This window comes from Perca flavescens, chromosome 1, assembly GCF_004354835.1.
Source record: "Perca flavescens isolate YP-PL-M2 chromosome 1, PFLA_1.0, whole genome shotgun sequence".
In the NCBI taxonomy this organism is placed as follows: Eukaryota; Metazoa; Chordata; class Actinopteri; order Perciformes; family Percidae; genus Perca; species Perca flavescens.
The window spans coordinates 25,160,729-25,185,389 of NC_041331.1; the positions used below are offsets into that span (position 1 = coordinate 25,160,729).

Consider the following 24,661-nt stretch of genomic DNA (forward strand, 5'->3'; position numbering starts at 1 on the left):
ATTAAAGAGTCTGGTCCTGTTGTGTTTTGGTTTCTTGGCCTTCTTTGTGTAAAAGTGGCCATCTGTGCAAACTGCCTGTATTGTCTGTGTAACCCCTGCAGGCCTCAACCACTGCTCGACCCCTTTGTGTGCATGTTTTGTGAGGCATGAAAGGAGGTTATATCAAAATGCCATCAGACACGTGCTGCAAAATATATACATGCACATTACATCACATACAGTACAGGCATATAAACATATATATTTATATATATAGTTTGGCCAAGTCATACATAAAGGAAGCCTGAGAAGGAAGGAAGCAGACCTCATTCCTTCGAGCAGCAGGTCTGAGTCGAGAAGAAAGGACAGACCAGTATTGTCAGCTGTACAGTATTAACAGACCTCTGATGTTTTTGTACACACAACCTGCTGATCCTTTCTTCTTTGTCCATAGCTTTGAGCCAGAAGTTTAAAACAAAGAAATACCAATGTAGGAGAAAGCCAAAAAGGGGATGGGATTTAAAAAAAAGCACTGAGAAAATAATTAATTGATAAACACCAAAGGTGGCAACATAAGCCAACTGAAATAAGTTGAATGCTAAGCAGCAGTACCTGTCAACTCAGATAATCTGGGCAAGCGGATGGAATGTGTAGCTTGTAAATAAGTCATTAGAAAGTGTTGATTTTACAGCATTACTGCTAAGAAAAACTACACAACATCATCGTTAATTTCCAGTTACGGATCGGACTAAAACGTTGGCATCAGTCAATCTCAAGGGAGAGCTTCTACTCCGTCTTTAAAAGTGGCTGTAGCACTTTTCCATAATATAGGAACTTGCTGATACACAAGCATGTGAGACTTAAAGGAACACGCTGGCTTATTGGGACTTTAGCTTATTCACCGTAACCCCCAGAGTTAGACAAGTCGATACATACCCTTCTCATCTCCGTGTGTGTTGTAACTCTGTCTGACGCCCCCAGCGCTAGCTAAGCCTAGCACAGATCCTGGAGGTAACCGGTTCCAACTAGCCTACTGCTCCGAATAAGTAACAAAATAACGCCAATGTGTTCCTGTTTACATGTACGTGTACAAATAACAAGGTCACTATGTTTTTACTATCTATTAATTGTTGACTCTGTTACTCCAACTATGTGTGAACTCCAGGCAAACTCACTGCTCCTCACCACAGGGCTTCAGGTGCTGCTAGCAAATCACTCTGCCCATGTAGCAGAAGTAGCAGTGCTTCGCCTTTCTGAGAATATAGTTCCCAGTTTGTATATGGTCATATAACCTGACTATACAAATCACAACTTGTAAACGGGAACATGTGCTAGGCTTAGCTAGCGCTGGGGGCGTCAGACAGAGTTACAACACACACGGAGATGAGAAGGGTATGTATCGGCTTGTCTAACTCTGGGGGTTACTGTGAATAAGCTAAAGTCCCAATAAGTCGGCGTGTTCCTTTTAAGTAAGAACTAAAAAGTCACAATTGATACTAAATATTTTTCATGAATGGCAACAATGTGGCTCATTCCATAGTTGCAGATGGCACACAATTAAACCACTTTCCTCTCTTTTACCGCTTACTCCTTAAACCACAAACCTGAGCTACTTTCCTTTAAGATATTATTGAAATTGAGTGTCTTCAATTGAGAGAAACCTGAGGATATGGAAACTTTACACATAACTGCTACATTCTGACCAGCAGCAACACGTCATAGTGTAGTCATGATGTTATAAAAAATAAAACACATCTATAAAGATTTAGACCAAAATTGTATTCCTTAAAATGTAAATGAACTGGCCCCAATCTTGCTGGAAAGGAGTGTAGAACAGCACCTGTTGACCAAACCCACATATGCTGTTATTGTCTATAGTTTCAGCCTTTTGGAAGAAAGTTAACTATCTACTTTTTTTTTCTTTAATAGTGCAAAAGGCCAAATTTTGATTAGACGTAATTTTTTATTTTTATTTCGCCAAGCATCAAATAATAGCATACATTCCTCTATAAAGCAGTGGCCCTGGTGAGATCTGCTCCACAGAGAGGTGTTTGTACAAATAAAGCACAGTACACACACACACACACACACACACACACACACACACACCTCTTGTTTTCCCACCCGCCCCCAACTCAGATCTTCCCAAGTAGTTCAGGAATTTAAGCCAGTGACCTTAGTCAAAGGTCCTTGGTTCTTAAATCATTAACTGCATTTTTTTTGGTTTTGGCTGCCAGGGAAACTTAACATTTTTAACACTTAGTTTTTGTTGATTCAAGCCAGGATGATACCAGCCTTTCTGTATCAGTCCTAACTCCTCACTTTTGTCCTCTAACAGCACCTTCATCAGAGCACTGTTTCAAGAAAATCTCAACGCTGAAAAGAAAGGACGACCCACAACTGCAGGCAGCAAAATAAAGGTGTGTGTGTGTGTGTGTGTGTGTGTGTGTGTGTGTGTGTGTGTGTGTGTGTGTGTGTGTGTGCGTGTGTGCGTGCGTACAGTATGTACCTGTCCCTCTTCTTTATCAGGGTCACTGTGGGAAAGGGCACGATAATGTGTGTGTTTGCTGTTCTCAGTGGAGTGTCTTTCAGCAGTCAGTCAGAGTTCAGTCACAGCATTTTGGGTTTGACATCATTATGATCATCAGTCTCATCATCACCTCTCTCACTCCACCCTTCAGAAACAAGCCAACGATTTGGTGAGCACACTGATGAAATGTACTCCACACTACATCCGCTGCATCAAACCTAATGAAACCAAGAAGCCCAGAGACTGGGAAGAGAGCCGGTAAGTGACGCCTGTCGCCCTCACAGTCTCGCATGGCTCCAACCATCCAGAGCCCATAAAATTGATTTCTGATAATAGACACGTTCATCAGGTGGCAATGATGTTTTGTACAATCTCTCTTTCATTTAAGTACTAAGTCTTACTTTTGGCAGTTTGATAAGTGCAGGCCCGGGTCTATTCTCACATAAAAGGTAAACACTGGATGATTGTTCTGATCCGTTTTGCCCCTAGCGGTTTTATTTTTTAGATGTTTTCTGTCTTTCTGAAGACCAAGTCATGTGAGATGACCCCCCTTATCCCTTTGTTTCAGTTTCCCCGCTTTTTTTCCCCTGCTCACAGGCTTTGGGCATTACATGTTCAGATGCAGAGTGCTGTTGTATTGTTCAGAGCCTATGACCTTCCTGCTCTGAGTCGGGCGCAGGGTGGCTCATTAATTAGCACCGGATCTGCTGTTTTCACAGGAAGTCTGAGTGTACTAAGTAGTGCTAAGGTCTTTGTTTGAGGGAAAAATTCGCAAAACGCAGCTGTTTTGCATACAATGACCTGTGATTATCGCTTCCGCGAGTGGAGCAGGAGCTTCATGCGCCATAGACCTGTTAAAAGATGTTTGGGTTAAAGTTGATAGCTGATAACTCAAAGCACTAATAGTAAAGTGCAAGCTCTTTGTGGTTAGAAATCAAAGTAAATAACATTAGGATGTTTTTGTCTTTTTGTTTCTGGACTTTTTTGTCTTCTGCTATTAACTACTTTATTCTCATCTTTCATAATTACATGCAACACAAAAATATAACAATGTCAAAAGTATAGAACAAAAGGCTGGAAGGAAGGGAAGGGGAAAACCCAGCAGGGGTAAACTTCCATCAATACAATACCACATTCAGATGGCTCAGTGGTCAGCACGTATGAGTATATATTGTGTTTTACTTCAATTTAAAGCTGAAACTATCAGTCGATTGACATGAATTTCATCTGCAACCATTTTGACAACTAATTAATTAAAGAACAGAAAGAAGTTTGTAAGTTGTATACTAATGTTAGGTCTTTTTTTCTGTCTTAAGAGTAAAGCACCAAGTGGAGTACCTGGGTCTGAAGGAAAACATCAGGGTGAGGCGTGCTGGCTACGCCTACCGCAGAGTCTTCAGGAAGTTCCTCAACAGGTATCCCGCCTCAGACTCCCAGTGATGTCATACTACTTTTTGACTGTGATTTATTTTGTTTTTAAAAGGTGTGCTCCTGTTAGGTATGTATAATACTGACCTTATCAAGCAGAATGGGCATCAATCATGACCTGTTTCTACTTTCATTTACATTCATTCACTCATGGTTTTAGTGCCATCTCTGGCCTCTTGTTACCTTCCACAGTTTACAGTGACGTAAAAAGGTTTTTAATTTTGGAAAAAAGAGGACCCTGCTATCTGATTAAGTTTAGGTATTGAAATCATAAGAGAGAAATTGTTGGATTAGTACAACATCAACATTTACATCTTGGATCTGGTATATTTTGTAAATGACCCTCCATCCAAACCTACACAGCCACAAATGTAAAATGCTTTTATCTTTAATAAACCTCCTGGTCCTCAGGTACGCCATCCTGACCAAAGAGTCCTGGCCAACATGGAGAGGAGACGAGAAACAAGGCGTCCTTCATCTCTTACGGTCTGTCAACATGGACCAGGATCAGTTCCAGCTTGGTAGCACCAAGATCTTCGTTAAAGCCCCTGAGTCGGTATGTTTGACATCTGCCTCGCCTTCAGACGGTCACAGCCTGTTTTTCTGCTTAGTCTTTGCCCTTTATGATACCACGTCTCTATAAGAATGCAATCCAGGAAAATGTACTACAAAGCAAAAACATTTGTTATCGTTGTACAGACATAGAACTCAAATCACTTGTCAGAGTGTCTGCTGGCATTAAAAAAGGCCTTTTTGTCAGCAGAGGAAACATTTCAACACACCATTTTACACTAAATACCATAAAAGGGCACTAGTGTCCCAAATCATGTTTGAATCCTTGATGTAGGGGAGGAGATTGAACCTGACCCTTATACCACGTCAGCACTGAGTCAACACCGCTCTGGAACTAAAACACAAGCACAGGCTGTGGTTGCCGAGTTTTTTTTGGGGGGGGGACATCGTAAAGGCTTGTCTTTTTCCACCATAACTACTTTTTTTCATGATTCCTATGAAAGCAGCACTTGTGCAAAGCCCATGCTCTCACTTATTAACATTTGTACACATCGTGCACGAAGGAGCATGCACGTGCACACACACAAAAAGATGTTTAGGAGCTAATACACAGACATCTTAGTTTTAATTCAGGCCTTACAGCTGATCCTGAATGCCTTTACTTATTCACTGCAGCCGTGCATGCCAAGAGTCCCCCATCCCCCACACTGCCAGACTGAGAGACCCAAGTCATTGAGGTGTGCTTGTGAAACGCAAATATCACACAGGGTGGACCGCTGAAATGAGCTGCCAGGCTTCTCCAAACAAGCCTCTCTGTCTGATAAGACACTGACACCAGTTAATTAGTTGTATGACTGAAGCGTTTTTTTTTTTTTTTTGGATATAATAAGTAAAGTTTGTTTGACGCCACGCCAGATGTTTGAGAAGAGTTCAGGGGTTGATGGATGAGCGGTGGCTTACTGTCTGTCAAAGGTCTTACATGTGCTGCGTTGTCAATTCATTTAGTGAATTATTATGATCTATTTTTGCCATTTACAACTCCAAGGAAACTTATTTAATGTTTTCTGTTTGTCCGTTATGATAATTATGAGGGCTGAAAAGATTTTTCAATTAGCGGATCATCAGAAATAAATTAGCAACAATTCTGTGATCAAGCAATTAATTGTTATGGTTATTTTTTCAAAGAATATTGTTAAATATTTTACTTTTCCGTTTCTCTTCCGGACTCTTTAACCAAACAAGTTGTTTGAAGACGTCATTCATTTTATAGATCCAATGGTAATTTATGATTTATAAGCAGTATACAAACACTTAATAATGGCTCATCATAACACACTATAATTTAGTTGTAAGTGGCTATAAGGACATTTTTTATGTTTATAAATATACACAGTATTTGTAAACAATTATAACTTCTCCTATGGAGACATTTTTTATACTATTACACCTATGTTTTACTATATTGTCATTCATTATCTGTTTATTAGGGGTGGGAATCTCTTGACACAATTCGATTCCAATTCAAAGGCCAACAATTCAATTCTAAACCAGTTATCGATGCATCTCGATGCAACAATTGTTGTATGTTCATTTCCATGCGTGATTTAAAAAAAAATATTGTATATATAAATCTGAGTTGTTGTCCATTATCCCATCCTCTGTTTTCTGATTTGTACTTGTCTGGAGACAGTACTTTTTTTTTTTTTTTGATTATGAATTTATCAGAATCGAGCATCGAATCATTCTAGAGAGAATCGCGATGCATCTAAGAATTAATTATTTTTCTCACCCCTACTTTTTATACAGCAGCATCCACGTATGGGTGCCCACAGAAGGATAGGGGGCCAAAAGTAAAATGGTGCTGTCTAACTGAATAATAAATGAATGGCATTATTACTATGATTCATTTATAATGAGAATAATTGTTATTTGCAGTACTAATAATGATTGTTTTAAGTTCATCACAGAGAAATATAAACAAAAAACCCACCAGATGTCTTTTGTTGGATTTGTCACTTGGGAAGTTTAATCCCTCGTCTGGTTAAAAACACTGAAGTCTCAGCGATTACGTGGTGCTACTGTCTCAATCAATGACTCAGTGCATTTTGTTGTTTGTGGTTTGTTCCTGTCCCGTCACACTGCAGCCTGTGGCGGCCGTGTCGATGCCAGGCCTGTTACAGCAGTGGGCTGCAGGATGTTTAGTCTGGGAGGGCGAGAGGGCAGAGAGTGTGATTGCGTGTCTAGAGGCCCATCAGGAAATGACATAGACTGGCAGGAAGACCGGTGGTCTGTTGGCACAGAGTCAGCTCCTTGTGCAGGAAGTGGTGAACTTACTTAAGAATAAAATAATGTGTTTAATGTGTAAGCATTGTACGTAATCATACTGAACAATATAGAAATATGTTGAACAAATTTGAAATTGGAAACTTATCAAACATTTTGCAGTATTCCAGTAAACCTAATACAAAGTATCAATAAGTTATTTAACTGTATTAAAGGTTCACATTTGTTCAAGTCAGTCTTAAAATGTACTCGTAATGATTCCTCCTGTTCAGACTGGCCAGTTGAATCCCTTCCTAACACATTAGAAGATAGATAGATATATATCTGGCGCTGACACACTAAGCCGATAATCGACCATTGGACAGTCTGGCGAGGTCAGTGACTCGAGTCTGTTCGGTGTGTTCCGTGCCGTCGTCTGTCCGAGGGGCCGTCGGCCTTCATTTTGGCCAATTTGACATGTATAATCGGCAGGGCGGACACGGCCGGCAGTCGGACTCAAATGACCCATCTGATTGGTAGAGTGCTAACCCAGAAACGAAGAGCGGAATGAACTAGACTAGAGTCTCTCAAAATCTGACGAAAATCTTTTAAACTGACCTTTGTCGATGAAGACAGATTCAGCAACTGCATGACCTATTTCTCGCTTAAAATGTTTTCAGAAACACGTTTCAGTGAACTATTTTAATACAATATGAGATCGTATTCTGAACAAGCCGCCATGACAGTCTGGCTTTGAATTTCCGGAGAAACCAGACCCACGTGCCGCGTTCGTCCAATCAGCTGGCGGTTTTCATTTTTGGGCGACAATACAGATTAGTGCCGCCTGCTGTTACGTATTACGTCTCGTCGCTTTGGTGTGTTCTGAGGCACTTTTTTTGACCAACTCGGGGAGACTGATCCTGATCAACTGCCTTTTCTGCCGAGGGTCGGCCGTCTGGTCGGTGTGTCTGGGCCTTAGATAGATCTCTAGCTTTACAATGAAGTTTGATTAAACAAGGACTAAGTAGCATTGGAGTAACCCTTGGTTTGAAATGCTCTGCTCTGCAAGTATCCAGGTATTACAACAAAGCAATTCAACATTAGGCATGTATAACTTAGAGACAGGAATTGTCTACTGTTCTGACAACAAAAACACAAAATCAATGTTGTAGTAAGCAAAGTAAGCTCTTTTTTTACACACCATTTTTAGTTTGTTCATTGTTGCTCTTCAGCTCTTTTTTTTTATCAATGACAGGAGAGATTTGACACGTTCAGTATATATGTGCAATCATTCCTTCTACTCAGTGTGTTTATGGGTGTCTGTGTTTGGGTTTGTGCAGGTATGTATGTCGTGCTGATTCTCTTTGTTTGCGTTCACAGCTCTTTCTGCTGGAAGAGACGAGGGAGCGCAAGTTTGACGGCTACGCCAGGACCATCCAAAAAGCCTGGAGGAAATACCTGGCCCGCAAGAAGTATGTCCAGATGAGGGAAGAAGGTGAGTAAGAGTAAGATCTTAAAGCTTTATTTTATCTGTCCATGCCCCTCTGTCTCCATCTTTCACTCTCTTTCTCTGGGGTTATTTAGCTTCTGACCTGCTGTTGAACCGGAAGGAGAGGCGGCGACACAGCCTCAACAGAAACTTTGTCGGTGACTACCTGGGTATGGATGAAAGGCCTGAGCTCCGGCAGTTCCTGGGCAAGAGAGAAAAGATCGACTTTGCAGACAAAGTCACAAAATATGACCGCCGCTTTAAGGTTGGTCTCTTTCAGTCTGTAGCCTGTATCTGTTTCTAAACAACTCACAAAACATTAACGGAGTTCTTCTGTTTCTGCTGTTTTTAGGGAATTAAGAGGGACTTGATCCTGACCCCAAAGTCTGTGTACCTGATTGGAAGAGAAAAGGTGAAACAGGGACCAGAGAAAGGGCAGGTGACAGAGGTGATGAAGAGACGGATTGATGTGGAGAAGATCTTGGCAGTGTCTCTCAGGTACATCTCCCTCAAATCTGGGAGAAACTGGATTGTAATATTTTAAGTAATATAACATCTGTATCAGATATCAACTCCCTGGCTACAGTTGGAATACATGTTCCTACAGCTTTTCATTGTTACTTTCAGTTGCTTCTTTCAAGACATAATTCTGTTCAAGCATTTTAAAATCCTTTAGGTGGTTTTAATGGAGAGTCACTGTAGTTCAAGCAGAAATGAGGTTCCCCCATACTGTTCATGCATTTATGAGCACAACATGAAAACCTGTCCATATGAAAATATTTGGTGCTTATTCTATCTACGTATATCAACTTTAAGCTACACTGCCAATTTAGATCCTGCTGCATTTGCATTTAGGTTTATTTCAATACTTTTTCAGCTGTTATTATCTTATTTCACGGGGGGTTTCAGCTCAGGGAAAGTCTTTGTCAAGCTGTCAAGCTTACACAGATTAGGTAAGGAATATTAGGGTTAAAACGTTGACACGAGGGTCCTGAATGAAAGAGCATATAGTAGGGAAAACTATATAACATATGTATAGAAATAAATTAAATGAAACCAACAAAAAACAGTGCCTGTGTACCAAGACTTGCGTTACCTGGCAATTAGTATGGCTTACCTGATTTACAGTGCTGGGATAAAGCCTGACGTTCCGGATGTTCCTTCCCTTCCACTTGCTGCATCCGGGGCTAAGAGCCGCCCAGAATCGTTGTGATTGGTTGAAACAAATACAAACAAGCCAGAGCTTTTTTTTTTCCTCTATCCCAGAATGATTAGCCAGACCCAGAGCCATATTCTCTATCACTCTGGCCAGACCATACTCCAGCACTGACACAGCGCTGTGGAGATAGGTCTGGCTATGCAAGACTACCTGGCAAAATACTCTTGTGTAGTTGTTTTATTGATATTTTACCTGAACTTGCCTATGCCCTTATTTTAAAAGGGCATATGCCCTTATTTTAAAAGGGCATAGGCAGGGCACACATTTTTCTGAAATGTGCTGTTGTGAAAAGTACAGGAAGATACCAGTAGGTAATAAGTTGTTTCCAAAACAAGACAATGGCGGCTGAACATGCAGGGCCCACCATATAATCTGTACCCTGCTGAAAGTCATGAATCTAGTTCAAAGCCACAATCTGGATTTCCAATCACACAAGTTCCCATGTTCCTGTAAATGTCACACAAGGGACATTGAAAACATGTGGAGTATATTAAACCTGCCTCCTGTATATACTGTATGTCTGTGTGTCTGTCCCTTTGTGTGTGCAGACCTGAAATGTTGCTAAAATCATATGCAGTCAAAAACATTCTCATGGAAGAATGTCGGCTAGTTTACTACAAAGAAAAGAAAAATAATAATAAAAAAAATAACTGCAAGACCTGTGGGCCCTTTGTTGTTGATGGGAACACTGTACGACTTGTTTTAGAGGTAGAAATCACAGAGCTGTTGGTGCGAGCATGTGGCTTTTGAGTCAGTGGGGTAATATGGACCAGGTGGCGCAATGAGCAAAAGCAGGAGTTGTAAAAAGCTCATCAGAGAAAAACTCCACCTCACTGGGAGCAACAAAGTGTCTTTGTGTGGGTTATGGGCACAAGCTGTCTTCCCTCTTCAGATGTGAGCCGCCCCACACCCCCACCCTCCCTCTGTGTTTATGCAAATGAGAAAGATGATTCTAACTCTCCATCTTAACTTCCATCAAAGCAGAACGGTAGTGAGATTTGTTTCATGTCACAGCTGGTACAAGGGTTCTACGTTTTGGATCTCAATAAGCGTTATCTTTCATGTTTTTCAGTACAATGCAGGATGATTTAATTATCCTGCACGAGCAGGAGTACGACAGCCTGCTGGAGTGTGTCTTTAAAACCGAGTTCATCAGCCTACTGGCCCGCAGGTTTGAGGAGAAAACCCAGAGGAAGCTACCACTCAAGTTTAATAACACGTAAGTAAACGCAGGCAAAATAAATCCTGAACCAAAGAGGGAGTTCAGACAGTAAATCACACATCAACCACAGTCAGTAATGTAACTTATTGTTGTTTTAAAGGACATACCATCCTTGTGTGTTCATTCACACCTCTAAAATGTTAAATGAATTAGACTTTAAATCATTGAACCTTCATTGTTAATGAGTCAGCATTTTAAAACCGCTTGTTAAGCAGGATTAGACTCCTTAAAATAATGTCCTAATGAAGTCATAGGGACCATTTAAAAAGACGTTCTTTTTGGCTTGAGCTCTACAAAACTTTATTTGTTTTGTCCCTCAGACTGGACCTGAAGTTGAAGAAGGAGAACTGGGGCTTCTTGAGTGGGGGCGGCTCCCGGCAGGTCTTGTTCGTTGGGGGTCAGGGAGACATGCCTGTACTGAAGCCTTCGAGCAAATCTCTGCAGGTCAGCATTGGCCCAGGGCTTCCGAAGAACACGCGTGAGTATTAACAGACCCAAAAATACAGAAATGACCTGTTCTCGCTATGAGCTGTGATAACGTAAACCTGTGGTGTGGACTCAAGTCACACGATGTACGTGATGAAGTGGAGTCATGAATTTGACTGTTGGTCTTGGCAGCATATTCAAAGACAGCACAGACATCCCAGTGTTCACAATATAAACCTATAGAAGTATAGGTAACACTTTACTTGAAGGTATCTACGTAAGAGTGACATGAACACATCACGCTGTCATGATGATACAGTCATGACACATGAACCCTAACCATAACCATAACCAGTCATGACAAAAACCGAATGACACTTACTAAAAGAAGCGTTATGTCATAAACGTTTATGACTTGTTTATAATGTTTGACACATTCATGACAGTGTCATGTCACTCTTATGTAAATACCTTCAAGTAAAGTGTAACTGAAGTATATAACCTAAAAAAGATCAGCAATTCTTATTTAGATATGCTTTTACGTGAATGAATGCAATACCATAATACTCTAGTTTGTAGAGAGAGAGGGGCAGAGAGAAAAGAGAAAGGGGGACTGTGAGAGCCAACAATATTGATACACTTAATATGAATGAAAATAGACAAAATCTCAGTTGTTTTTGCAGAAGTTATTTTATTGAGTTTAAAATAGCCTCATTTTATATATTTGTGCACTGTTTTTTGTAACACAAAGCATTTCAAAGCATTTATGATTGGTAACACTTAACAATAAGGTACACAAAATGATTTTCATTATTCTCAATGTTCTTAATCTGTTCTTGGTTAAAATTGAAAAAGCGTTACATTTGATGATGAACTCATTGAAACCCAACTTTTTCAACTTCAATATCAGAACGTTTTTTTTGTGTTATTAAATAATATAAAACTGTATAAAATTGAAGTGCAACAGGAAACAATATGTAATAACATGTGACTGGATATGAAAGCACTACAATAAAGTATTAAAAAAAAAAACTTTCACTGACTTTCACAATCTCTAATGTATAAACATCTATTTCAGATACAGCCGCAAAATATTAATGTATTACATTACCTCCGCCCTCTTCTCTTCATTTCTTTCCTCCTCAGGCCCCACCAGGAAGAGCTTCTCTCAGGTTCGCTCCAATGGGTCCAGAACTCACCAGAACATCCCGTCGAGGGCTGCACCGGGACCTCCAGGTGCAGCATTTACATCAACCATCTCACAGGATTTGAACAGGTTTCTCTGACATCCATGTGGACTGTCTAAAACTCTTCTTCTAAAAATTCTTCTTTTTTTTTTTTTTTTTTTGCAGTTGCTCACCAGAATGGTGGCCCTAGAAACCACGTAGCCAATCAGAGGAACTCCCACCACCACAACCAGAGGAATCCCTCGCCTGGCAACGCAACACGCCCTTTCCTGCCCAGCAACGCCAACCAGCTGAAGGAACAAGGCGGCAGCCGGCTGAAGCCCAACCTGGACTGTCTGAAAGTCCCTGATCAAGGAGCCGCAGGGTGAGACACTGACACAACACACAGTAAATTAAAACACACAAACTACACAGTACATACAGGAGTAGAGAAAAACACACACACACACACACACACACACACACACACACACACACACACACACACACACACACACACACACACACACACACACACACACAGATAACATAGACTTAAACTGCTGCTACTATACAGGTGGATCATATTAAACTGAATGCAGTTTGAGTATTTGTCAACCCTTCATCCTGTGTCTTCCTAACTGTCTCTGTTTAGTGTACACTTTGATGTCCCGCTTTTGGAGACTTCTTCCTTTAACATATTAAATAGTTTTGCAGTTTTGTCATAATCTATGTGCAGGTGAATTGGCCTCTTTGGAGCTGTTTTTGATATCTTGTGTAAAAAAAACAAAACAACAACTCATATTTTACCCACCAGAATCACATGTTCGTGTCTTGAAATCTTACTGCTTAGAAATGGAAAATCTCAGTGTCACACAACGAAAGAAAACTAAAAATGTGTGATTTGAGTGATACAAATGCTGTTTTTCTACACCAGAACTGAGTTTTTTGGTTCTGTGGTGATGCAATTTGAACTCTAGTCATAAAAATGTTGATTGTCCATTTCCCAAAAGGCAAGATCCTCTTTTCTATTTCCATTACAGGGAATTTGAAAAGTATGACTCACACATTTATGTGCTGACGCCACTTTAATAGCTGATGTAATGCTAATTATCATTCAGCCTAATATGACTCAACTATGTAGCATTTAGTTTACACTTAAAGCCCTCTCCCATTAAGTTTCTTACATTCCAGTGTCTACTCTGTATACATGTATTAACACACATAAAATCATTTATATTTATATATATAAATATATATAAAAAACTGCTAAATGTGATGTGATAAGGTTTTTATGTCTCACGTCACATTGCACACACAAATTTTTATATTTCCACAGGTACCATACACTTATGCACGTTTGTATTTCTGTAATTTGGCATAATTTGGATAATTTATTCTTTTGTAGCAATGGAGACAGACGGCCAACTTCAAATGGAGGAATGTGAGTTGGAGTGTTTGCAGTGTTCTGGGTGGTGGTTCAGGACTAGAAAAGCTTTCAGCAGCAGGATATGTTGATGCTTCTCCTCTTGTACATTTGTTCTTTTTTTTTTTTAAACTGCAACTTTTTAAAGGAGCCAGCTGTAGTCCGCAACTAATATTTCATTCTCTGCTGCTGCTCAATTTCTTTGATATCAAAAGGGAATTCTTCTACAATTCATTTTAATACGGTAGATCTTTCATTTTGTGCAATGAAAGACTCTTGAAAGCGTTTTTGTAATGAAAGAATCCCTGCTGTGCACCTCTTTTAATACCTCATTTTAATCAGGGATCTATTTGTATTGAATAGATGAACATTGAGGATGAGGAGGCCTAAACATTTTTACTCCATAAATGCATATATTGCAGATGTATAAACTAACTATTACCACTTCAACTATTCAGAATAGTTTGATCCTCAGTTAGTTGGAACAGTTGACTCAAGTTGTTCACTCTCATTCTTAGGTATTACATTTGGCATTGTGTTAAAAACTAATTTGAAAAGAGAATTGACTGTGTGTACAGTATACATACGGGGTTTTCCAAGTAAATTAACCCAGCCATTATAAACAGAAATCTTAAAGATACCACTTACTCTGGATCAACACTCTGCTCTGAAAGGTTTCCTCAAATTTTGTGAAAGATAAAGTGTGTACTCAATCACCATCTTGTGGCTGATTTGTGAACAGCAACAGCTTGTTCAAATGAAGCAGTAAGCATTATCTATGGTGTATTTATCCAGGAGGGTTTACAGTTGATAGACCTTTTTCACGGCAGACATGTTGACATGTCATAGAAGGTAAAGCATGGGTTCAAAACCATTAATGATGGCTGCATTCCACTTAGGAGAGGCCCTGGTGTTGTGCATGCTGACTCACTGAAATAGCTCACTGGGACACTTTTGAATTGAGCCATCGTTAAGATCGTTGCTTTTCCTACTATGACAAGTCAAAAATTTCTGCTGTGAAAAAGGTCCATTACAGCTTGATCACAATGTGGTTCTGACAGCTGTGGAAAAATCTAATTGGAGTCAAAATGTTTTTACCTAACAAGATGGTGATTATGCACACATGTAGTATTTTTGAGATGTACTTTGTTAAAGTGTAATATTCCATTAAAAACACCACCTAAAAACAGCTTGTTTTGACTTAACTTCACAGCCAACTGCAGCACAGTGAACTGAACTTTTCACGCACTGTAGCGCCCTTCTGCAAAGGTTGACAGTTGTGTGGTTTTCCTTATTTATTTTATTTTTTTTATAATATGACTCAGAGCCCACAGACCGTCAGCCAGCAGGCCTGCGCCGGGAGGAGGACGACCCAAACCTGCACCCAAACCCAAACCCCAGGTGCCCCAGTGCAAAGCTTTGTACGCCTACGACGCTCAGGACACAGACGAGCTCAGCTTCAATGCTGACGACGTTATCGACATCATCAAAGAGGGTAAGATTGCTTGCTCTTTTTTTTATTTATTTTTTTAATCCTTTTTTGTGATATTGTAATGTACTTCAATGTTTGTGAAGATCTCAGTCAGATGTTGGCTTGAAATGGGCCACTAATTTCATTATGTCTGTCGGTTTAGATGCATCTGGGTGGTGGACAGGACGACTTCGTGGAAAGCAGGGACTTTTCCCCAACAACTATGTCACCAAGATCTAGGAGCTGCCGGTTTACAGCTCGAGGATGAGAGCCTGCTGCGTCCTCGCTGATCCTCTCAGAGGACGGGATGGAGGTTACAGTCAGAGAGAGAAGCACTGTGAGAGTCCTCAAGGAGAGAAACTCACACTTCCTCCACTGCTGCCTTGTAGTGAATGAATGTAACTCGGTTACACCACAAGACCAAAAGACCGTCAGGCTTGAAATGAGGTTTTGCTTTAAAGACAAAAAGACTGTTTGACCCTGGGGTCTGTTTTCCTCCACAGTCCCTTTTTGAGTACTGAACAAAACTATTTATTGTATTTATAGCTTTCTGTGTTCTTCTTACTGTCATTTATCTCTTGCTGAGGATTTGAGCTCAACCGTTTTTGAAGCATTGGAATGAGGTATGCTTAATCTTTGGGACCAGGCTGTGATTTTTATTTTCAAATGAAGGTTTTATATCTGAATCAAAGGTGATCGTCTCAGTGGCACAACTGAAGCGACTGCTGCTTTACCAGGAATATTTATTATGTTGCAAAACTGTAACTACTTACAGGGAACGGCATTTCAGTAAATCATCACACTGGGATTTTTAATGATTTTAAATACCAAAGCAATTACAATTTTAATAGATCTGTTCCACATGTGCAAAACAAAATTCAATGCAGTCAAATGGTGAATCACCTGGAGAATTATTGTAATCTTTAATTTGTTGTTGTTTTTGTTTTCCTATCACACCAGTATATTATAGACACAGAGTAGAGGCCATGTATACTGTAACCTAAGCATGTTGTCTGTGGTGTATTAGCACTTTATTGGTACAGGTACTACCTTGGACACAGACATCTTCACTCGTTCATGCGGTAAGTGAAGTGTATAAAAGACAGGTCGCAAAGCGAGCTGTAAGCTGACATACGGAGGAGTATCATTTGTTTACATTAAATGATAAAACAGGCATTTTAGATCTGATTCTGTATATGTGTTCATATTTTAGGAGTACGCCTGTTATTGGTTAGAATTTAAATTAATGTTTTTGTATTTTTTCTGAAGGATCTCTCTGCTTTTGATACTCACAGGGCTGCTGTATTTCCAGTTCACAGCTTCCCAGCTACACATATATAATAAGGGTTATCACAGATTAGGGTGAATGGATTTTTGTTTGTGCAAATGTTGTTTTAGGTGAAAGAATTTTGTTGACATTTTCCCGTAGCACTACAAAGAATTCCTTTTGCTTCTGCAAATCTTTTGCATTGCTGTTGCATTACTTACACATTCCTTAGTATATATATTTTTTCAATCAAGTAACCACATTATGCTCTAGTCAGTAAAAGAACAGCTGGGATTTTTGTCATAGATCTTGTGCATCATCAAATACTGTATGGTTTGATCTTGGATGATTGACATCCTTGTGCAATACAAAACAGTAGCTGAGTCTTTTAATAAAGCATGTAATATTGTACATGTAACTGCTTTGTTTTGTTTTATTATCAGAGAGCACATTACAGCACATAAACAATGATGATCAATCAGATGTTTGTTTATTACCATATTTACCTGGACTGCAGTCCCAAGATTTTACAAATACTGAGATCGTTAGTTTGTTAGGCTACTCCAACAGACCAGACCCCACTAAATAATCTGCCGGGTTTTTGCTTAGCTGTTTTTTCACATTTAATAAATTAATTTAACTGTTCACATATATAGTTTTTGGTGAACGTAATTGTTTATATAGAAGCATGTTTCTTTAGATGATTGGTCTGAAAATCTTTACCTTCTTACATTTTTTTAAGTGCCGAATTGTATTTTTTTTATAATGTATACATTTCATCCATTTTCTTTTTTTTACTAAAATGGACAAATTTAAGAACTGTATAAATTGAAATTGTATCAAGCAAAATCATGACTGAATACATTTTTATCTAACTTTATGTGACACTTTTCATTAAGATGATAAAGGCTTTTTTTCTCCAGTGAACACAAGCAGATCTTTTTCATGGACGCATTTTGAAATGCCACAGCAGAAAAGCACAGGTGTAAATAATCAAATGAACTGACGACTGTCTCACCGTCATTAGAGACACCTGCCCTGAAGAGCCATCGTTAATAATATTAGTAACACCTGTGCTTTACCTACTATGACCTACTCTGAAAAAGGGACCTTTTTCACAGCAAAGCAAAGCATTTTCAAGAGTTTGACTTGTCATAGTAGGAAAAGCACAGCTGAAAATGATAACCTTAACGATGGCTCAATTTCATCAAGTGTCCCAGTAAGCTATTTCAGTGAGTCAGGATGCACAATAGACCTTTTTTCACGGCAGACATGTTGACATGCCATAGAAGAAAAAGCAAAGGTCTATTCAAAACCATTAATGATGGCTGCATTCCACTTAGGAGAGGCCGTGGTATTGTTCATGCTGACTCACTGAGATAGCTCACTGGGACACTTGATGGAATTGAGCCATCGTTAAGGTTATCATTTTCAGCTGTGCTTTTCCTACTATGACAAGTCAAAAATGTCTGCTGTGAAAAAGGTCCATACCAGGGCCTCTCCTAAGTGGAATGCAGCCATCATTAATGGTTTTGAATACACCTGTGCTTTTCCTACTATGACATGTCAACATGTCTGCTGTGAAAAAGGTCTATTGAAGCAAAAGTCATTTGGATTATTAATTTTGGGTGATTACCTGGAGAGAAACCTTAAAATTTAAAGAACAAAATATGCTGTTAAGGGCAGCACATCAGGCGGTATCCTAGACTGTAATATACAGTCTATGGGCGGTATGTATTTGCATAGTCTCGGTTTTCTTTTATAGTTCATTCATTGTCACATCATTGGTGGTGTATGGTCATCTTGTGGTGGCAGCAGGTACTGCACTTGATCTTGATTTTACTTTGATGCTTTAAACTTCAGGTTTCCCTTGAATTCCTCACTCTGTGTTTAGGTATTCTCTTTGAACACCAGAGTTGGACTGTGAACACAACCTATATTTCATTACAGAAAACTGACCTCATTGGGCTTCAAAGTCTCCAATGTCCAGTGATTAAAATTGCTACAGATTAAATGAAACATTTGATCAGTTCTTTTTTACCTTAACTATATTTTAGACCATCATTCAGTTTTGTTGTTACATATTGTGTTATGAGCCATACTGTTCTAAAGTACAGTTGGTGAATCTTTCTCTGTTGCCTTTTCTCTCTCCCAGATTATCTCAGTATGTCGGTTACAGTGTGTGGTTTTTTTTTTTTTTTTTTACCCTGAAAATAAAGGATTAAGATGATTTATTTAATTTATACAGGCTCATCCTTAACACCTGGTTCATAATCAGGGCTTTGTTCAAACAAATATTCTGCTATAGGTGCTTTATCTATTGATAAAAGGGAGAAACCAATCATCAAAATAAAGTCAATAGGGGCACCTTTTTTTTTTACAAAAAAATAAAATAAAATCTAGAGCATGTAAATAATCATTTTAATGTACTCATTTCGTTGACATTTTGATTGTTTATGGGGAAAACAGAAAATTTATTTTTAGACTAAATTTGAGAAACCGAAAGAAGGGTGACAAAGGCAGTGGTTCCCAACATGTGGGGCATGACACCCACAAAGGGCCCCAAGATGAATCGAAGGGGTTGCATGATGATTACCACAAGAGAGCAGGAAAAAAACATTTCTAATAAAGTTATGCTTTTCCTCTAATCTTTGTTTTTTTCTAGTAAATCGCTGAATGTTTTTCTTCAGGACTCCAAATAACACAAGGAATGAAAATTGGTTGAACTGGAAACAACTGGCAGACGATGGCAACCTGTGCTGAAAAGGATTGACCGCGGTGATGAAAACTTGCACTGAACTAAAAGAGGAATTTACAATCCTGTATATTTGGATAGTTTTTGTGCATTAGTGCCAACATATGAAATTTGGCTGCCAAATCAATAAATCTTTTCAACCAAAGTAAAATAAATATAAACTAGAACTGAAACTGTGTTTTTTTAACTCTAAAAACTCTTATTGCAACAAGCTTGTTTTAAAGATTACACTATCTTTAAACTCTAGATTTGGTATTTGACATACATGATCTTTGAAGACATACGTTCCATGAAATGTTTCATCAAGAACTAAACATTTACTCAAACATCTGGTTTTCAAAGAGGACACCAAGGAAAGGACTCAATTAAGAGTTATCCAAGTTTATTAATATTTTTTAAAACTAATATAAATCCCACAGAATATGATCCTGGTGCCATTAAGTCAATGAATGCATGGATACCTGCTTTAAGTACTGCATTTCAACACTCCATTCAAAATATTTTTTATTTTTATTTTCCTCTTTAAATATTCATCAGAGTGGAAATACATGGCCTTAGTGCACTGTCATATTCACTACTATTCTCCTACCTTTTTCTCTCTTGTGCAAGTCTATGCGAGTGAGTTAGTCAACAGTATTAGTGTTTTTCTTTCTGCAGCAGCCAAAATGGACACTGCTGCTCAACTACAGAGAGACAAAAGGGAGGGTGGATAAAATGGTATGAAGTGTGAGAACAAACAGTAAATATTGAGCTGTGTATTTCCCTCTGAACACACACACACACACGAGGAGTTAAACACCACTGCCGGTATCAAATTGACAAAATGATCCCAGGTTGCAGGCTCACGTGAAATGTCTTACACACATGTAGACCTGAGATCATCTTACAGAAACCAGGTTAACCAGCACAGGCCCATCTGCAGGGAGGAACCCCCCAACAAAATGAAGAAAAGATTCACAGCAGGTTCCAACAATTGCTCAGTTTAGAAAGAACAGTCAAGAGAGGGATGTGACATTCTTTTTTCTTGTTCTCTAAAATACATCAGATGATGGTGCTAACGGTGTTTTTAGTCAAATGAAGGTGCTGGAGGGAGGTGTAATCGTAGCAAAGCATGTGCATATTCTGGGAGGTGAGGTGAACATTGGAGTTTATTTCCACTCTAGAAATACTGGGTGTGCACTAATACAGCAGCTGATCTGTTAACATATTTCCCTAGTTAGGAATGTCTTGATTTACTTAAAAAACATATTTCACTAACAATCCACATCTTCTAAACAAACTAATCAATACAATGATTGGTAAAATGAATCCTGCAATGTTTTGTTTTTTTAAACTGGAGGGTGACATTCTAGTAAAGCAAGGCATTAGGTTTACAGAAATGCATCTTTACTAGAGCAGCTATCCTCACCTGCGAGTTGTTAGGCTATGTTAAGCCCACGTTATATGTGCAAAGAAATGCATTGCAAGGAAACATGCAGAGAAACAAAACAAAAAAATGACACTTGAGGAAACAATCAAAAGCTACATAAAAGCTTTATAAATACAATAAAATCTTAAACCCTTAAGGGAGAATTCTAGCCGTTGTAGTAATGTGCGATAGCTGGCACTCTAGGCTCAATGCTTTTTTGCAGGTGTTTTTTTTTTATTTTCTCAAAAGTAGAGCTGCGCAGGTAATTCATGCCATCTTTGGTTGACTGCAGTACTGAAGAGAAAATGAATATGATCTCAAAATAAATTTTCAACAAAAGGGGTTGTTAAAAAAAAACAAACAGCATCAACTCTCAGCAGACAGCTGCGCCTCAATGTCCACTCTGCAGATGGGGCACTTCTTATTGGTGAGGAGCCACTGATCCACACACAGCTGATGGAAGAGGTGCATACATGGTAGGCGCCTGGTGGGGAAACACAGAGGCAAAGAGTCAAACCAACAATAAATGGTGGGCAGTGGTGGCCTAAAGGTTAAAGAAGAAGCAAGCTTGTGGCCGGGAGGTCGCCGGTTCAATCCCCAGACCGGCAGAATAAAATCTGGGTGGGGAAAGACCAGCGCTTGTCCCTCCCTCATTACCACCACTGAGGTGCCCTTGAGCAAGGCCCTTAATCTCAAACTGCTCCAGTGGAGCTGCTCAGTGGCCAGCAGATCAGGCTGTGGTTGTACTGGGCAGCTTCCAGGTATGAATGTGTAACTGTGTGAATCGACTTACCTGGATAAATAAAGGTTAAATAAAAAAATGGACCCTACTAACAAGTATTGTCTATGTAGAGAGATGAGCCAGAGACTGACATAGCCTCGTCATGTGTGCCGTAGAGCTCCATTGTTGTCCAGAAACTATTAAAATGACGATGGCCACTGTGGTTTATTTTGATCAATCTCTGTCCTTCGGCTGTAAATACTTAACCTGACTCCGCGGCATATCCGTCTGGGAACTTTCCATTGGAGAACTTTTGGGAATGTTGGTGATAGATGGGCCAACTCAACCAATCAGATCAAACTCTTGCCGAAACCAGTTGGGAGAAGAGCAAAAACATCTTTTCCTCCAAGAAAAGCCTCCAGTGCCGTTTTTTGCTCTTCTTTCAATGAAGGAATACTTTCTAATTTGGATAAAACTTGCGCGATAGCTACGCTCATCTCATCCGTGGAAGCTGCCATGTTGTTTAGACTAACAGTCGCTTCTCGTTGCGTCACACCTAAACCCGCCTCAAAACCAACGCTGATTGGTCGGTCGTTTGGCGAACGGCAAATTTTCTCTATCTCAAGATGCCAGACTGATCTGCGAGTGGAAAACTGGAGCTCGCGAGATCAGGACGGTCTCACGAGGCTAGTAAATACTTACTATAGCACCAAATCCATGGCTGTAAACAGTCCCCAATAAAATACACTATTTTTTTTTACACATATTGTATGACCAAATTTGTATCTGTATGTATGTAATCTGTATTTTAAGTTCATTAAAAGTTATTGTAGGTATATAGATTTATTTTTTATTTGGAGTGGTACTTGAGAAGCTTTGGAAAAGTTTCATGCCTTCATAACCTTAAGAAAGGAATCCATTTTATTTTATGTTATGATCCGGAATGCATTTCTATTTTGGATGCTAAAGTGAAAAAAGAGGGGACCTATTTACACACCGAAGTGTACATGTAGTAAAGCTACGGAGCATTAGATGCACATGCAGTTCTGATTAATCTTTTGAGTCACAAGCCAAAGTGATGTGTGATCACTTCAGAGTGAGGTGATATTGGGAGGAATCACTGGACAATCATCTCAATAATATACGCTCGGGAGCAGGTTATGTTGGAGATTAGAGGTGTAAAAGCACCGCCTACTGACCAATCAATACTCGATTGATAACGGCGTCACCGTTCTTAGAAGAAACGGTGGAGCTCGGTGCGCGGAGAGAGAGAGAGAGGCACGCTCATAAAAGTTCAAACATTTAGAGACCGACAACCCTGTTAACATTCCCTGATGGGTATTTTTGTGGAAGATATAGATTTTCAGCGGAGGGAATTACGTATAGGCTATTTGTCGGCTTCTTGAGCCGTGTGTTGCCAATGCGCACATCGGTTTGAATTATGTTTTTTTTATTTGCTCTTATGATCGCTTACCACTGCCAGGGTTGCAAATGAAATAATAGGCTAAAGCAACGAAAGTTTATGGAAAGTACAAGTGTAATTATGGTCAGATCTTGGTCCTGACTAATAATAACAATAATAAATTGAATTTGAATGGGTTGATGATAAGCATTGTAATTTATGCATTTACAGCGTAAGCTATTTTTTTTGCCAGCTTTCCTTCCTGTTTTAGGAAGCAGCGACTGTATTGCATTTTGCCTCTAAAATCGTGTCTGTGTTCATATTTATGTAGAATTATAGTTTGCTTTTCTTATATAAAATATGCGGCTCTCGTAGATGTTTGTGATTGGTCATGCTGTGCAAACATCAACTCTTTTATGTGAACGCGCGCGTCGCTGGACTGGGAAACCCTGGGTTGATTGAACTAGTTGTTAACCACCGTCGTGACACAGCTTATGCGGGACCGTGGTTGTTAGGTTTGGTGAAGCCAGAAAAAAAAAAGAAAAGCTCAAATGATTTGTGTCCATTTAAATTTACTTTTGATTTTTCTGGTTGGTTTCTTAGGCCTGGTAATGCAGTTTTATTTTGGTTTTAGTTTTTCTTGAAGATTTTAGTTTTATTCAGTTTCAGATACCAAAATTCTTTTTTCACTGCTTATTTAGGTTTTGGTTTGTGGATTGGTTGTGGCTCCCTCCGCTGGGATTGATGGGCCAGATGCAGAGGATTGACTCCACCTGAGCAGTACTGGTTGTATAATTAAACCAACCTGTGTGTGGAGTACTGGTTGTAATGGCCCGTGTACATGCTGAGAAGGGGCGCTGCCCCAAACTTCCGTTATGTGGCAATAAATAAATCAAACTGGAGCGCTGTCCTAGTAGCTTTATTTAGGATTATTCCCTTTTAGGATCCAGCACCCAGCCTTCAAAGCTTTCTAAGTACCTACGTGAGTTGAACGCATCCTGTCCTATTTTTTTTATAGGGGATTGTAAATAATTTAGCAAAAACCTCAATTATTTTTAAAACTTCAATTTGTTTAGAAAAAGAAAAATAATTATTCTGAATTATAATAATTTCCTTTTATACCAACAGAGGGCAGAAAATCCTCTTAAAAAAACCTGAGTGAGTGCCAAAAAAACAGTTCCATTAGGGCCGGTAATTTTAAGGCACTCTGGGGTTTTCTGTTGATTACTATACCTTAGAGAGGGGGAGAGAGGGGGAGAGAGGGGGAGAGAGTGAGGGGGAGGGGGAGGGAGAGAGAGAGAGAGAGAGAGAGAGAGAGAGAGAGAGAGAGAGAGTGGAACAACTACACCTGCCATCCCACTTGTCACACCCCTGAAAGCATAATTGAACACACTAAGCAAAAACTGTAAGCAACAAACGGCACAAACACCCAGGAGGGGAGCTATTTACCTGACGTCCTCCCCCTCCTCCAGTATTGACAGACAGATGGTGCATTTTTCTTCTGTGTCTTCATCTGCCCCCTCATCTTCATCTTGCTTACCATGCAGCTTTCTCTGTTTGTGAGAAACATTTGGAATCATGATTTTTTTTTATATGCAGCATCGACCGGTAGCTGCCTCATTACATAATATCCTATTAATCCACTCTCTGTGTAACACATTAAACTGCTCAACTTAAACACTTTGGTAACATTACAAGTACATCTTACGTTTGTTTAAAAACATAATATTGCCTATAAAGAGGTTTCAATATTTAGAACAAACATTTCATCAGAAAACATTAAAAATTCCCTTGGGGACAGAGAGAATGGTCATTTTGTCCTGAAAACAGAAAAACTTTTTATCTGTTGTCTCTATGCTAAACAAATACAAATTATCCAAATCAAAGTTACTCTAGAGCCGAATTCCCTGGCCCCCAAGACTAATACTAACATCTACAGTACATGTGAGCAGAGACATGTTTCCAAATTGATTTGTT

General features: G+C 39.4%; 2 protein-coding genes across 5 annotated transcripts in view; one reads left to right on the forward strand and one right to left on the reverse strand.

Moving 5' to 3' along the window:
• myo1ea (myosin IEa) overlaps positions 1–16,816 on the forward strand; it is a 52,670-nt gene extending 35,854 nt beyond the window's left edge. The window contains exons 16-29 of one of the 2 annotated variants that reach the window (XM_028574426.1): positions 2,318–2,399; positions 2,661–2,767; positions 3,826–3,924; positions 4,349–4,493; positions 8,093–8,207; positions 8,297–8,466; positions 8,554–8,699; positions 10,493–10,639; positions 10,963–11,120; positions 12,215–12,304; positions 12,421–12,619; positions 13,643–13,678; positions 14,986–15,155; positions 15,295–16,816. In XM_028574426.1, coding sequence (XP_028430227.1) covers positions 2,318–2,399; positions 2,661–2,767; positions 3,826–3,924; positions 4,349–4,493; positions 8,093–8,207; positions 8,297–8,466; positions 8,554–8,699; positions 10,493–10,639; positions 10,963–11,120; positions 12,215–12,304; positions 12,421–12,619; positions 13,643–13,678; positions 14,986–15,155; positions 15,295–15,371 — 1,741 coding nt within the window. In that variant the 3' untranslated portion in view covers positions 15,372–16,816. The remainder of the gene's footprint in view (positions 1–2,317; positions 2,400–2,660; positions 2,768–3,825; positions 3,925–4,348; positions 4,494–8,092; positions 8,208–8,296; positions 8,467–8,553; positions 8,700–10,492; positions 10,640–10,962; positions 11,121–12,214; positions 12,305–12,420; positions 12,620–13,642; positions 13,679–14,985; positions 15,156–15,294) is intronic. The other variant, XM_028574434.1, reaches the window with a different exon arrangement.
• Positions 16,817–19,640: 2,824 nt separating this feature from the next.
• Positions 19,641–24,661, reverse strand: part of rnf111 (ring finger protein 111) — a 36,009-nt gene continuing 30,988 nt past the window's right edge. For all 3 annotated transcript variants that reach the window (XM_028578746.1, XM_028578755.1, XM_028578737.1), the window contains 2 exons: positions 24,134–24,237; positions 19,641–21,045 (listed from right to left, as the gene is read on the reverse strand). In XM_028578746.1, the coding sequence (XP_028434547.1) occupies positions 20,928–21,045; positions 24,134–24,237 (222 nt within the window). In that variant the 3' untranslated portion in view covers positions 19,641–20,927. The remainder of the gene's footprint in view (positions 21,046–24,133; positions 24,238–24,661) is intronic.